At 36.9% G+C, this 16,681-nt stretch overlaps 1 protein-coding gene across 1 annotated transcript in view; it reads left to right on the top strand.

Moving 5' to 3' along the window:
- The first annotated feature begins 1,217 nt into the window (after positions 1 to 1,217).
- Positions 1,218 to 16,681, top strand: part of LOC129773479 (gustatory and pheromone receptor 39a) — a 59,236-nt gene continuing 43,772 nt past the window's right edge. The window contains exon 1 of the mRNA XM_055777089.1: positions 1,218 to 1,328. Within this exon, the coding sequence (XP_055633064.1) occupies positions 1,218 to 1,328 (111 nt within the window). The remainder of the gene's footprint in view (positions 1,329 to 16,681) is intronic.

Genomic DNA, 16,681 nt, shown 5'->3' with positions numbered 1-16,681 from the left:
GCTGTAAAACGTATATAAAAATACGGCGCAATCCAGGGCGCAAAATTCAGCGCAAAACTCAGCGCAAAAATGGGCGATGACAACAGAACATTTCATCTGTGTTTCAGGAGATTGTTGTACCCATACAAAGTACGATGAAATCCCGGTCCAAAAGCGATAGGAGATAAGAGCAGTCGACTTCGCCATTGAGTAGTTTAACTACAAACGTCGCTTGTAGCTGCTCCGATCCAATGTTTAGAGTTCAAGCAAGCGACATCTGTCAGGATGTGCCAGTAGGTTTGATGGATCACGCCACGGTAGATTCCTGAGCGCAAGCCGTACAATCCTCTCTTGCAGACGTTCAATTCTTAAGTTTCATATGACATCATTGGGAGCCCAAACAACAGATGCATTCTCCAGGATCGGGCGAACGAGTGGGCAATACAATTCTTTTATTTCAAATATTGGCCCGTACCTGAAGGGAAAAGGATCCAGGCTACATTATTAGAACATAGCGTACGTTCCGGAAGCTTGTGGAGCCCGTAATTGTAGCAAGTGGAATCTCGATCCATGATTAGCATAGTTTAAGACTCTCGGAACATCCCTCTTTTGAATAAATAAAGAAGAAATATTTTTTTTTTATTTTTTTTTAATTTTCGACATCAATGGTGCCAACATTATCACGCATACGGTAGAGCCTGTGGTTCAGTGAGTGAGATGATATGCCTTCCTTTAGTCATATTCAGCGGACTTGAAGCTACCGAGTGTTGACATTACCTGAAGAAACATCTGATTTGCCATCAATTTTTCGACTAGAACCATTAACGTTCTATTTTCGCTCGCTCCTTCCGTTCTTCGGTTCGTTTTTATAAGAATTTACTCATTTGCATTCCGCAAGTCGCTAGGAAAATAACGATTCGTAGTGTCAGATTTTACAAGATTTTACCGGCTTATGCAAAAATGATTTCATGTTTTCAATCATCAATCAATTAAATATGTGTTTTGAATAAGGACATTTTAGTACTGTTAGATACTTCAATTCGATAGTATCGTGCAAATAATTAAAATATTTCAATCGGAAGATGCTTCATAGCGAAGACTTTTATGATTGGCACTAACTACGATAACCACGCGTTTACGGAAGTTACAATTAGACTTAGCGTTACTAAATTATTAACTCATTCACAAACCATGTTGAACGGATTCCCCGACGGCGATATTCAGTATTGATCCAAATCATGGACGGGGAGGATCCTCTGAAGTTGATTTTGGTGTTAAGCAACTCACTCGCCCTGACATCGGTTACATTCGACAAAAACTTGAAACGCTACCGAGCCGTTCGGCATAAGGTAGCAATATTATTTTTGAATCTGACACTCTACACAGTGCTAAAAGGGCTTTATTGGTGGTACCGATTTGTGGAAACACGTGATGCCTTCTATGGCACTGGAATTGTGTTAACGGCTGTGTGGACAATTGATGATGAGCTGTCTTTTTGGTGCAATTATATATCGATTGTAAACAACGCATTAAAGTCGAAAAATCTTCTGAAATGTTTGAATTCTATATATTCGATTGGGAACACAGTAATGCCATCAAAAAGTGATGAAAAAACTTTGAAGAAGTTTAGACAAAAAATTAATTTGTGCCTATCGATATTGGTATTCTACAAAATCATTGTGTTGACCCAAATCATTCTAACAGCTAAGGATTGCTTACGTTTGTGTCTAGGATTAATGTACATTACGATTGATACGTACAATGACATTTATATAATTCTGTTGAACAGCATTGTTTGGTTACTGAAAGTTGAATTAGTAAATTTAAAAATTCTGATGAGGACCTATTCCGACAGTGACTGGGGTTCAGTGGCGGATCAGTTTTTCGAATTGCTCTCACTACAACCAACGTTGATGAAAATCTTTACTTTACCTGTAGTACACTTTCTTCTTCTGGTGTTTATGGATACTATAGTGCAATCATTTTACGTGCTTCAAAATGTTTTGGGTCCAGAAAATTTGAGTATCCAACAGGATGTTCCGTTCGGTACAACGTTATTAGCATGGTCGTTGTGGTCGATGGTGAAGTTCTACTGTACAACTTGGTTAGCCGGATGTGTTTTCGATGAGGTAAATAATTAATTTTTTTATCAATTAATTTGATGCCATTATCAACGTTTTGTTTTCGGCCCATATATACAGCGACTTTTTATAGAGGCATAGGACCTTCAATAAAAATAAAACACAGATAAACGATGATAATTGCCATTTTCTTAACCATTTTGTAATTATATTTCTGGGATATGGCTGCCTAGGCTGGCGTGAGGAAATCTAAACGGGAAGTCCACTTTTCGATCATGTTGTGCCGCAATGAAAGCCATGTTCAAACTGAGTAGTAACGTGATGAATGTTGTCTGCTAAACCACTTGTATGACAGAACTCAACGGACTGCTTTCAACGATTTCATTTCCAGTCCCGTAGAGAATAATCTTGGAGTACCTCAGGGAAGTGTATTAGGGCCCATTTTATTTATTATGTACATCAACGACATGCGACGAGTTTTACGATATTGCGATATTAATCTTTTTGCTGATGATACTGTGTTATTCATTGAAATTGAACATTAATAAGACTAAATATATGGTAATCTCGCGAAATCGAATAAATGAAAACGTCTCTATTTTGATTAATGATGAGACCAATGATCGCGTTCGGGAGATTAAATATCTTGGCGTGATTATTGATGACAAACTTAAGTTCAATACTCACATTGACAATGTCAATGTGAATTGCCAAGAAGTATGGAATTTTGTGTCGACTAAGAAACGATTTGCCATCAACTACTTTGTGTCGACTAACACAGCCATCAAAACCAAGCAGCCTTGGGGAAATCGGCATTGCAAATACATGAAAGTAGGGGGACTTTTGTTCTCATCGAAAAATGTTCCCTAACACAGACTTTAAAACCAAGCAGCGAAATCGGCATTGCAAGCACACGAAAGCGCCTAGAGGCGAGTGAACTGAAAAGTTTAAACCCTCTTAAAGCCAAAAAGAAGAAAAAGAACACACGAAAGTAGGGGGAGCTTTTGTTCCCACCGAAATGTGTTCCCTAATAGAGATTTCTAAACCAAGGTGCTTGGAGAAATCGGTATTTCAAATTCATGCAAGTCGGGGGTATTTTTGTTCCGACTGGAATGTGTTTCCCTAACACAGACTTCAAATCCATGAAGCGTGGGGAAATCGGCATTGCGAATTCATACAAATCGGGGGTATTTTTGTTCCGATTGAAATGTGTTTCCCTAACACAGACTTCAAAACCGAGGTTTCTGGGGAAATCGGCTCTGCAAATAAAAGCAAACTGCGAGTACTTTTGTCCTCGCTTGCCTTTGTGCAGAGTGGAATATGTCTGTCCTAACATGATCTTCTAAACTTAGGAACCTGGGAAAATCGTGCAGCCACTAGAAGCGAATGAACTTCCCAGTTTCAAGCAAATTCGAGATTCGAGAAGTATGTACACTTTTGGGATGTAAACTTCAGTGGTAAATGTAAAATAAAATAATCGTTTGATAATTTATTTTTGTCTTTATTGGAAAGATTTTCAGCCTTAGGCTGGTTCATCAAACGTTTGATAATTCTTCCGTACATATATTTTGTTCTAGTCATCATACCAAACGTAAAAGGTCCGTCATTAAATTTACTTGTAACGAAGAACAATCAATCACAATAAATGAATTGACTTTACACGGCATTTGTTCATTTTTTTCACTCACAGAACAAATATATTAAACTCAATTGAATTTGGAAACTGTTTCATTCAATCAAGAATTTAATCAATACAAACGAATGATTGCTAAGCTAAGGTAGTTCCACGTGAACCTTGCGGTTATATCATAGATATAACCCACTAATTTTTTTTTATTTTGATAACGATTTTGTCTGACGAAGTTTTATACGAACGGATATCTTAAAGTGAACAGTTTTTTGATTTTGTTTTGTTTTTGTTATTCTCAATGTATGACCTGACGAAGTTTTTTTTAAACGGATTGTATTGTTTAGACAATTTTGAACAATTTTTCTTCTATGTTATATTTTTTTGTTTTTCAATTTGTATTCGTCTTCATCATGTCTGTCATGATCTTGGTGATGATGGACTTTTTTATTTTTATTTTGTTGTTTTTATATTGTAGTAGTTGAAAAAAATTAAAAATAAAAGTAGTCTACAAAAGTTTGATCGTCACGCGTGTTGCACAGATATAAAGGATAAGTATTCAAAAGTTTTGTAAGAGCCGGTCTAGAATTTGTTCGTAAAGAAAAATTTCTCGATTTCTCTGGATGGGGATATTTAAAGTCAATCCAAAACAAGGCTGGCGGTTGGACTTGTGTCTTGGTGGACCATTTGGCTGCAAGGGCCTCGTCGGGACCGTATCGGCTCTGTGGTGGACAAGACTGAGTATTGGCTTGTCTTTTGGCATTGCAATTTTTTGAACTTATATCTGTAAATAAAATAAGTTCGTTTTTTTTTGCTGAACTGATTTCAATGCTGAGAAAACAAAAAAAAATCTTTTAGATAACTCGTCAAACCTCTGTAGGGGAAGGAGGCGGGACCATCATCATAAACGACTTATTGTTGTAGACCAGAGACTTAAACAGAGCTGATGGGGCTTACCCGTTCCTTATCGAAGGATTTTCCACCGGCGATAAACGACGGCCCAGAAGAAGCGTTGTAATGGCGGAATACACCGACGCTGACTATCCGTTGGATCCGTTGACTCCAACGATGAGTTGCTCGGCCACTTGTTCACCGCAAGTTGTGCTTGATGCACTTCTGTTGCACTGGAAACCACTGATTCCAGGAGGTTCGGTTCTCTAAAATTATTCTCGTGACCACTAAATTTCCGTCTAAGTTTTATTACACGACTGAACAATAAAACGAATCATGAGGAACGACTTCACACTCCAATGATAAATTTCGTACTGACCTCTAGGGTGATCCCTTTAGATCGGGTTCAATATTCATCATAGATTTAGTTATAAATTTTAGGTTAATTTAGTTTAGTAAAATAAGTTCAAATAGATTTAAGCGCATTTAGTATTAAGTTAAGATATTTTTGGTTAAGATAGATTAAGTAATTAATGCATGACAATATTCATCAAGAGCTATATTCTATTGCACAATGGTCCAGGATAACTATGAAAAAACGGGGTTTTTCAATCTAACTTTTATTTTTAAAAATCTAAATCAAAATGGTCTTCGTACGACTTTTAGAGCTTATCAATTCGAACATTTTGCGATGCAGAACATGTCAATATCTTAATCCTGCTCAAAAAGTTATTGATGGGTTTTCATCCAAAAACTCATGATTTCAATTTTAATTTACTTAAACACAAAAAATAACATAGTTTCACATATTATATAGATTGAAATCTGTTCTTTCAAATTCCATCAACAAACATTTTTTATGTTTGGGGCAAACATAAAAAATGTTTGACAAACAAATGAAAAGAGCGTGTTTTTTTGGAAGAAATATCAATAACTTTGAGAAAAGTTGGGATATTGTCAAGTTCTGCATCGAAAAATGTTTGTATGAGTATGCACTAAAAGTCTTTCGAAGACAATTTGCATGTAAGATTTGAAACATAAAAGTTAGAGCAAAAAAAACAGTTTTTTTTCATGGTGACCCTAACGCAACTTAGAAAAAAGGCGCTATATCGATTATTTCAAGATATAGAGAAAAACTTTGTTCTACAAAGATGTCTCAAATAATTGGAGCTACAACATTGTCGAACTATGTTTACCTCTATCTATAATAATAAGAAAGTTAAATTTTTTATTTCGTCGACAATTTTGGTCACCCTATACAACATAACAACATAAAAACGAGCGCTCTATCATGAGTAACAACTTTGTCTAAGACATTTTTTGTCTAGAGAAACTGTCGAGCTCTAAATGCTAATTTCCACTTAAATGCATCTCCTGGACCATTGTGCATTGGAGTTTAGAGGCGAATGAAGTGGAAACTTTAAAGTCTCTTTAAAACAATGAAGAAGAAGACATTTGAGTTAAATAGTATGGACTTGGAGGCCGACTCACTCAATTGTGGTAAAAAAAAATCTACGATCAAAGCACTGTAGTGGTCACTATTAATTTACGCTCTGCCGCCCTGACATCATTTTTGAAGAGAAGCGGACCAATGATTCCACCGGCCCACAATGCGCAACACGTACGTCATGCAATGTATGTAGTCTCTGACAATGCGTGTCATTCTGTAGAGTCATGGTTGCTGGAATTAATTGCTTTGATGGACTGTTACTTCATGTTCGCAATGAGCGGAATGCTATCAAATATTTAAAGTTTAGTGTATTCATTCTTAACACCTACGTCGCCCATAGCGATTCGGTCGAGTTTCTTGCGGGGCCCAAATTCAACTGTCGGTGCGCTAGAGAAATAAGCGAGCAACAATAATAATAAATTCGGGTTAGATTCAGGACTACTTTTCTGTTGAATCCGAATGAAATCAACCGACAGTGATTATAAAACTTATAAAAATAAGTTTTCAATCAATTATACAGTGTTGGAAATGATAATAATAATTCTTTATGAACTATATTCGATCGCGAAGAATAATTACAATTTTATTGGAGAGTATGGAATATTCTGTTCAATCGATTGCGAAGATTCTGGGAATATATCATACTGAGAACATGTGTCAAATTTGTGGGAAAATAATCGTCATAAACTATATCACATTTGGCAACTCCAATTTTTCACGTAATTCGTTTTCATCGTTCTTCGCTTGGTAGTTAAAAATCTAAAAGAAGAAGCAAGTTGCAATTTTTTTTTTGAGAATGAGAATTATAATTGCGCAACGCGGAGAAGCCCTTGTTTATTCCAAAAACAATATGTTTATTATGTTTTTTTAGACACACGTGTTTTTTTCATTCTTAACACTTTGACGTCCGCACGGTTCGTAAAAAAATATGCGCTTCGCGCCGGCAGCACTATCTCGGATTACGGTTTCGAAAGATATAATAAAAGCTCTTCTTAATATGTCCGTTTTTCCCCACCTCCCCTACTTATATAAACATTAAACTTGATAGTATGTGTAAGTTATTGTTACTTAAACAAAACCCCAACAAAATGCAAACGATACTAAAGTGCTATCGCCGGCCACTGAAATACTATGCGCACGTAACCACTGTGATGTCGCCGGCAGTCAGGCGCTAGTTTGCGTACGTAACCACTGTGGTGTCGCCGGACGCCAAAGTGTTAAAAATGTTCACCGGCCGGCGTAATAGTAAAATTGAAAGCGAGGATATTAGTAACGACGAAATAGTGCGAAGTGTTAGAAGAAAAGTTTCGAGTATTATCTCATCGAGTTCCGATTTGGATATTGAGGAACTATACGCAAGTGAAGACCTGCACGATATGTTAGAAGAACTTACCATAGACGACATAAAGATTGATTTTTCAACAGTACATTTCAAATGTGATTTTTCACAAATAAGTATGTTCCACTAGTCAAGCCATTTCGTTCGATATGGCCATATTGATGAATTGAAAAAAATGTCCCATTTTGTGATGGCGGTCATTTTTTATAAATAACTGTGTTCTACTAGTCAAGCCCTTTCATTTGATACCCATATTGGGGTTTTGATAAAATATGTAGTCCGCTATTTTGTTGCGGTCTCCATCTTGGATTTTCAAGATTATGGAATACGCAGTTTTATAACGACAGCAGAGATAAAGGCGTGCTTCAAATTTCAGATCAATCGGTCAACAGGAAGGAGGTTAAATTTCTGTTTATGTGGGACAACCCTGCAGATAAACATAGCAATATATTTACAATAGGTAATGCTAAATAAAACCGTTTAAAAGTATAGTATAAAAACTATATTATTATGTTTTTGATTTTTTGATTGTTCTATATAACCCATATTTACATTTAAGTGCCCATTCTATCAAATCCCGTTTAATAATCCTATTCAATTTGAACGGGAAAAGTGTCACCCACAGGAAATACACACGTCTCCCAGATCTGGGTGACGGGGCGTTCAAAGTGTTAAAGGAAATCCTTTTATACGAAATGTGTACATCACGAGGACTACACGCTGCAGGCTATTGTCTGGAGTAAACAAATGACAGAATACGTCAAGCTTGCTGAATAAACAATTTACGGAGGGGTTATATTGATTGAGACCACAAAGCGACAGCAGTATTGACTCGCAACATGGACTGCGAAGACCCATTGCGGTCAATCCTAATGTTAAGCAATACGCTTGCTTTCACGTCTGTTATATTTGACAGTAGTTTGAATGGTTATCGAACAGTTCGGCGAAAACTATCAATTCTATGTGCAAATCTAGCACTATACATAGTGATGAAGGGACTCTACATGTGGAACAATCACGTGGATCATTATACCGTTTACGATTATGATGGCTTAGTTATAATGACATTGTGGATAATTGAAGATGAACTATGGATGTGGTTTGCTTGTATATCGATTGCAAATAACCTGATTAAATCGGAATCATTATTGAGATTATTGAATTCGATTCATTTGATACGAAATAAGAAAAAGTTATTTAAGGGCTGTGAGGATGTTTGCAGAGAGCTTAGACAAAAAGTCAACTTTTGCTTGTGCATTTTAGTTCTTCACAAATTAATTTCGTTAGGCTACCAGATCATTCTGTTAGATAAGTGGATTAGTTTTATGATAGGCTTCATGTATATTATTTTTGATGTGTGTTGTGATGTTTATGTTATCTTATTCAATTCCGTTCTTTACTTGATGAAAAATGAATTGAACAATATGAAAACACAAATGAGTGCTCATTTCGGGTATGATTGGGCGTTGATAGCAGAATTATTTTTTGAATTGGTGTCGCTGCAGCCACTATTGATGGAATGTTTAGGATTGCCCATAGTGTACTTCATTTTCTTAGTGTTCGCAGACACAACAATGCAAATATTCCACATATTTCAAAGTGTTTACGGTTTGGGGAAAATCGATATTAATGACGTGCGGTTTTTTACTATGTACTTAATATGGGCACTGACTACTATAACAAAGTTCGTTGTAACCCTGTGGTTGGCAGAAAGCACTTTTAATGAGGTAAATGACAATATCAAATCTGACAGTGTTTATATTCATATTTAGTTTTGTGTTCTAAAAGAGAACACACCAACAGGTATCCTTGTTTTCTCAATTGAATATGAGGTGTAAGAAGAAAAAGAAGAAGAAGAGGAAGAAGAAAACAATCAAATTATCTGTTAACACACGGAGAGCATGAGTTGCTTAAGGGGGTATTCTAGTGTAGAGACACGAATTTCGAACGTTTTTTCGAGCTTCGTAAAAATAAAACAAAGAATATTTTTACTATCCATTATATCATTATTTGTTCATCTATCTTTTAACAGTAAAACAAATATTGAACGGAGAAAAAATATTCTCAACTAAAATAGTTAATTAAGCTAATTAAGTTAGAGGATCAAAAAATAGTTGTGCCATGGCGTTCTGGTCATTTGAAAAAAATCGAGCAGATTCTGATTCAGTAAAGATGTCGCTATCGCATGAGCCTTGGACAGGTCAAAAACACCAAAACGTTTTTTCTTACGTTTCCCGATTTTTTAAACATAGGAAAATTTAAAAAATATCATTTTTTAGACGTTCATGCCATGAGGAGATGCCTGCAGATTGTATTCATATAAATTCGACTAGAATCGGTTCATTGGAACTTAAGATATCGTGTACGCCAGTTTCAAAAAACTAGTTTCGAGAAAAACGCGTTTGAAGTTCATTGTTATGGCCGTACCAGGTTAGATACCGCGTCACAAAAATGGCTCTAGCTCAGTAAATAATAGGATTTTCGATAAGTCCTTTCTAGAGTATATTCTTGAGTGTCTAAACTACAGAAATATGAAGGAAAAAAAATTGATTTTTTCAAATTTCTAGACTAGAATACTGCCTTAAATGATAAAGACCATACCCTTTCATCACCGGTTTCGCGTGATGGCACGATGCCAGATCCGGCTAAAACAGAGTGTCATCTTCGTGGGATCGGAGGAAGGGCAACAGGTGCTTCTGGAGGCATTCTTCTTTATATATTTGGCCTTTGATGGTGCCGGTAGTAGAGTACGGCTTGCTGAATTTGTCACTCCCACAGATCGCATGCCACACCAAGTACTTCTAAGCAAATTTGACGACCTTTTTCTTCCAGAACTTCTCCGGGACATCCAAGCGGGACATGCCGACGAAAAACTCCCGGCCGGGGATTGCTTGGCGTCTATTTTAATGTATCTCGACTCGTCGTTCAACACGATGCATATCGACTGCATCAACCACTCGCGGTTCTTGGCGGGATTTGGTCACCGCTTTCTGTTTATCGGTTTTCTTGAAAATGCGTAGTCCGGGCCGCTTCATTGTCTGCTGGACAAACAAGAGGAAAAGATTGACCTTATCGGCCACCTTCCAATTCGAAAGGTTCAGATTACGCTTGAAGTAATCCCTCACCTTCTTTGCCTTCACGGGGTCAGTCGTCTTCGCTTTTCTACCGCTCCCAGCTTGCCGCTGGCTAGTCTGGGTCTCCTTGAACGATTTTACCACACGGACCCAGGGTTACCTTATCTACAGAATAATCTGTATTTCTACACATTTTTCAGACTTTTTGGGACCAATACTTTGTAGTTACAAATTACAGATTTTTTGGATTTTATACAGAATGTACAGATTTTCTAAAATACCGGTTGGCTTGATGTCAATAATATCTTTTCCCATCTCATTTATATGCAGCATGATGTTCTGCTTTCTCATGTTCGATATATGGCGAGATGATGCAGAAGTTTGCGTCATCGTTTAGCGTTACAGTAAAAAAATAACACTATTTATCTTTTTTTTACTGAATCAGAGTTCATGTGAATTTCAAAAGTGCGCTCAGACCATCGTGAAAACCCTTTTGGCTTTGGAAGTTCTTGGTTTAAAGATTGAATTTACCTAAAAAAAATGATCCACGTTTGGATGATTTTTTTTAGGTAAATTCAATCTTTAAACTTTGACGTAGGATTACGTTTTCGTACTGTTCGGGAGTTTGAAAAAATGCACCACCGTTTTTGTAGCAGCTTTAATGCAGCTCAAACTGCAATTTAAAAATTCCAAATTATAATTCTGTTTCATTTTCTTACACTTACACTTACAATTAATAGTTTCTTTTCCACCTCAGATATCAGATATCTCTGGTTCACAAATATTCTGTATAAATACAAATCGAGTTCTAATTATGTTTCATAGGCATATCATGTTGTACTTACTATCTAGTCAGTACAAACTAGTTTGATTACTTTGAACTTTTTCCTTTCACAGAAACCTTTTTTCCTCCTTTGCAGATCTAATTTTAAATGATAGTAAATATGAAGGAACAATAATTAAATTCAGTAAACTAATATATATATATATATATATATATATATATATATATATATATATATATATATATATATAAATAGATATATATATATATATATATATATATATATATATATATATATATATATATATATTTTATATATAAACTGTATTCTCACTTTCTATTTTCTAAAACCTCCTTTTATCAATCTCTCATTTGTTTATGTTTTTCTTTCTATCCCCTATGAATGTAAACATTCAACGACAGTACTATCACTGTAGACCGGCGTTCTATACATCTCACTACTCGTATAATGTATTTCATGGCAGGTCAGTTGTGAGCACAGACAATTTTCAGTGTAGCCAACACGTATATATAGGGAGTACGAATTCAAAAAACTAGACATCGGCCGTTTCATTTTGTTGTATTCGTCTCTTCCCGTAAATTAATATAGCAGAGAGAAAAATCGGAAAATTTTCGGAAAACTCTGAAGGAATGTCGGAAAATACGGAAAATTGAATTCCCATATGTTCGAAAATTACACCATGATGAGCGTTGTTAGTTCATTCGACGTTTGCGCTAACGAAATAGATCTTTGTTCGAAGATAGAAATGTGTTTTCAGGCGAAATAACGCATTCCTATATTTTCAATCTATATAAAAAGACGGGTGGGTAATGTCGGGGACATAACCGGAGTGACGTAGGACTATACAAAGGGGACAGCTTTTGCTAAATATATATTTCGAATATATTTTTTTATTTTCTTCTCCTACGTGAATACCTACCTATCTACCTGAAAAATGGATTAGTTTACTGTTTACTCTTCATGAACATGTTGGGGGTTCTGAAAAGAACGTTTGGTGTTGTGTTTTTGCGTTTTTTTTTACAAATTTGATTATTGTTTTTTTTTTGAATCCTTTGTACTTATTAAATGTTCAACGCCGGGCATCTTTCGGCGTATGCACATATCGTACAATCAAAATGATGGCTGTGATAGGGAATGCATAGGTGGTTATCAGCTCATTCACTATCATATATTTCACTATTGAGCACATTACCGTACCTTAAACTGTTTCCGTGTTTCGGAGACGAATGAATTGTAAGATTTGTAGTCTCCGCAAACAAAGTAAATAAAAATGAAAAAGAACTGAGGTTTTGGAGACGAACTCTACGATATGTCGAGAAATAAACGAGCTAGAAGCGTTTTGAAAAACCAACAGTAAATACAGGGACGGATGACCTTCGGATTAAAGTCCTTTAAAATAAGAACAGCCAACTCGAGCACTCCGGCGGCCGAAATTCTATAATCGCTATCAGGTATACTGGTGCTCCGGCACCAATCCGTTGATGCGATGTGATGTGAAATGATGCCATACAACCACACTGATTTACGGTTTGAAAGAGAATGACATATTTTTCAGTGGATCCGCGCGTTTCGTACTTTTGCGGTACACGCTCACAGGATATAGACAAATCGGCAGACTCAGCCAAAGGGGCGAGTCCAACGAGACGAACGAATGAACGTTAAAAGGCAGCGATGGCAAAAAAATACATTCATTACGATTTGTTCGCTCGTTGGATTCATATGCAGGCTAAAAAGGGTCCTTTTCAGGATCACAAAATTATCTTCAATCTGAAGAGTTTAATGTTTTGTTATCACTCAATATCCCCATCTTGTTCGGCTAAACCTTCCTGTTTAACGATTGTGTTTGCCACTCGCCACAGCTTTCACAGTTGGAAAATTTCTTCCCATCCAGCTTGTGACATATTGTACAGTAAATTACATTCAATGCGACGTGCCGAAGCACCACTCAGTGTCGCATTGAAGGCGATTTTAACCTGTAATTGAACATTTGCGATGACAGTGGTACAGTGTCGACATTCAATGTGTGGTCTTAATTTGGATCTCTTTGTTTACAAAAATGTCCAACTAAATATGTCGCATTACATGTCCGTCCAATTAGCTAAATGTTGAACTAATTGTAAATTACTGTACTTTCAATCTGGAAACAATTTAAGAATTGGTGAAAATTGAATAATCAGGAAAGTCCCCAACTATCAATAAGCTCAGAACAACTGCCAAATTCACATACTCATCAGATCCTGGTAAACAAATTATGAAAAAATCAATTTTAGATATTATTTTAGAAAGCATTGAAATGTATTTCGTAAGCTCTTTTTTGAAAGGTTTAATGGCCCTGATAAGCGCCTTGTTTTATGGAATGGTTCCAATTTAGAAAACTTTGTACTCGTGGTTTTGAAAAAAACCATTTCGAACGCCCTCGATGCCGCCTTGTTCTGGATTTGCCACCAAAGCAGATTGTATAAAGAACAAACTTTTTTCTTCTGCTACCAGCTGCCGTTTTGCGATTGCGTTTACCACTCGCCACTCGCTGCAAATGCCAGTTGTCTTGATGTCCTCCGAATGTGTTCTGATCTGAATGCAGTTTTTTTAATCGTCGCGAGCAGCTTTACCAACTAACTCGACCACTTCGGCGGCCGAAACAAAACACGGTTCGAGCGGGATTTTGCCTTTCCCTTCACTTTTCCTCCTGCCATGTCCAGACATGGCTGCTTGGGTTGGTTTGTTGATGTGTTGTGATGCGAACTGATGTGGTGTACGGTTTGAATGAGAATGATCGTTACGGCAGCGGAGCGGGGATTTTTAAGCTGACTGGCTGGCTCGAGAATTACGCATGTGTGAGACTGCGACCAATGTTTCCTTCATTTTTTTTTCTTTTTCCTTTCCAATCGTGCTTCATTCTATTTCGCTGCTGCTCTGGTTGCCCGTTTTGGTCGGTACGATTTGAGGAGCACAAAATGGACCAATCAAAAATGGGCACATAGTGCATTTGGACAATGCTTGATATTTCACAATTATTCAATTATTTATCTCAAGAAAAATGAAATGTTATTCGTTATGATAGATGCGTAGATATATTTCCTATCAATTGATGCAAAAATCTTTGCGATCTATTGAGAAATGCTCGAGTTATAAGCGTTCCAAATCTTGCATTTTTTCCTACTTGTTCAGTGCCTAGATTTCCATTTCATACCCTATATCTTCCGGTTAGACGTAGTCCTACGTCAATAAAAGTGTGTTGGTAACCGAAAACCCCAAATAAGGAAGGGTTCGATTTGAGCCGTCTATATTTTATTACCCAAATTTCCATCTATATTCACCCATGCAATAAAAAGTTATATACAAAAGAAGTGTAGACCCATTCCATGAGGTTATGCACCAAGAAACCAAATCTCAAATCAAGTTTCAGGAGAAAATTGAAAACGTTATCTAATACTTATGACAGACATACAGCTGTACTACCGTTGTACTTCGAAAATTGTATGTCTGTCACCATGTACAGCGCTCGAACCATGCAAGCAACTCGGTACAATCGCTGTACCTGTACCGACCTATTTTACCGCTGTACATGGCTACAGTTGTACTGTGCGCAGCGCCACAAATGGTTAGTGGTGGGTAGCATGAACAAACTGAATCAAAACACTTGGTAAATATTCTTTTCATTGACTTTCTCTTGAGTTAATAACTCAGATTGGAAACTTGTTTGTTGTGTTTGATGTTTCAGACGCTAAATAAAAAACTTTTTCATTGAAACATGTGATGAAAATTGGTCGAATTTTTGATTGTCAGTTTGACATGCGGTGCAATGTACAACCAAAGTATGTCTGTCATGCTACGATGGTACCTGTACAACGCTGTACACGTACAACGCTAGTACAGCTGTATGTCTGTCCCTGGTATAAATAAGCACTAGTTATAACATAAATTCTTTGAAATGAATTTAATTTTTATGCACCATCCTTTGAGAAGAGCGAGCTTTTCGAGAATGTGTTCAACTTAAGTTTGTCAGGCTTGCATTACGTCACCTACCATGGCAAGATCGGTTAAACCTCCCACCGTATTCAGATCGCTGTAATCTGCTCAGACTCAACAATCTGAAGCGCCATACAGTGGGCAAAAAGGGGTCATAGTAGCAAAGAATTCAGGAAACTGCGTGTAAGCGATTAAACTAAAAATTTACTAAACTAATTATTAACTCAGTGTTGCCACACGTACAGATTTATCTGGAGAGGTACAGATTTTTTGGTTTTTTTTTCTGAGCTTGAGTTTGGGTAGACTGTACAATTCGTAGTTGCTCTCCGTGATTGACCTGAACCAACCAAATTGCACAAAGAACACACAGAATGACGCTTGGGACTAGCAAATCATTCTCGTTGTGCAATTTTCGGTGATTCGAGGTTTAAATGGTCAATAACGCCGCCGGCCACGTCCTTACAGTCACCAGGGGAAGGGAAGGAATGTTAGTATGATATTCGCCGCCCGAAGGCCAGAAGGGTCGTCTCTATAGCGTGGTTCCCTAGCGTTTGTCATGGAAGGGATAGTTGTTAGTGGGAATGGTTAAGAAAAATCAGGATTCACTGTGGTAAGTGATGTGATTCTAAAAACGCATTTCGTAGCGATATAATATAAAAAAGGGTGAGCTGAAATGGTCTCCTCTGCAATAGGATCTCGTAAGCGCGAAATGAATTTTCTACTTAACGAAACGAAAACTAAACAATCAAATAGATTTTGTAGCGGCTAACGATATTGAAAAGTAACCTGAAAAGGTCTCCTCTGTTCGACGAAACGAACAATCAGATATCAAATGAATTTTGTAACGGCTGAATATACTAAAAACAACCTGAAAAGGTCTTCTCTGTAATAAAACTGGAACTCCGGTAAGTGATTTGATTTTGTAAGCGCGAAAACAACTACTCGACGAAACGAAAGCTCAAAAGTCAAATACGTTTCGTAGGGAATAAAGATCTTATATGGAGGCCTGAAAAGATCTCCTCTGCAATATATTGGAATAAAATCCATAAACCTTTAATACTTAAACATTGAAATCCTACGATCAAAGAGCTGTTAACACGTTGACTGCCACGTCAGTCACCGGTGACTGACACTGAGTTTTCGTTCAGGTATGACTGACAGTATAACATATGATAATGAAGGTAAATAATATAAGAATATAAGCTCGTAAGCATTCCCTTTCGGATGAAAATGCTTTCCACTACGATAAGAAACCATGGTCCTAGTACGATTAAAAATGTCCATCGAATTGCTAGAAAACCGTGGCACTCAACCCTCCCAGGCAGCATGTAAAAAGTAGCGAACAGCGTGACAGTGTGAAGAAGAACATAGAAACATTAAATATGAAACAAATATTTTCCAAGTAGTATCGAGATAAAGAAAAATAATGGAGCATCACTATGTTTGTTCCATATGCGTATTCGCT

This window comes from Toxorhynchites rutilus, chromosome 3 (genome assembly GCF_029784135.1).
Source record: "Toxorhynchites rutilus septentrionalis strain SRP chromosome 3, ASM2978413v1, whole genome shotgun sequence".
NCBI lineage: Eukaryota > Metazoa > Arthropoda > Insecta > Diptera > Culicidae > Toxorhynchites > Toxorhynchites rutilus.
The sequence above is the reverse complement of the archived record's forward strand: the minus strand, read 5'-3'. Positions and strand labels throughout refer to the sequence as shown.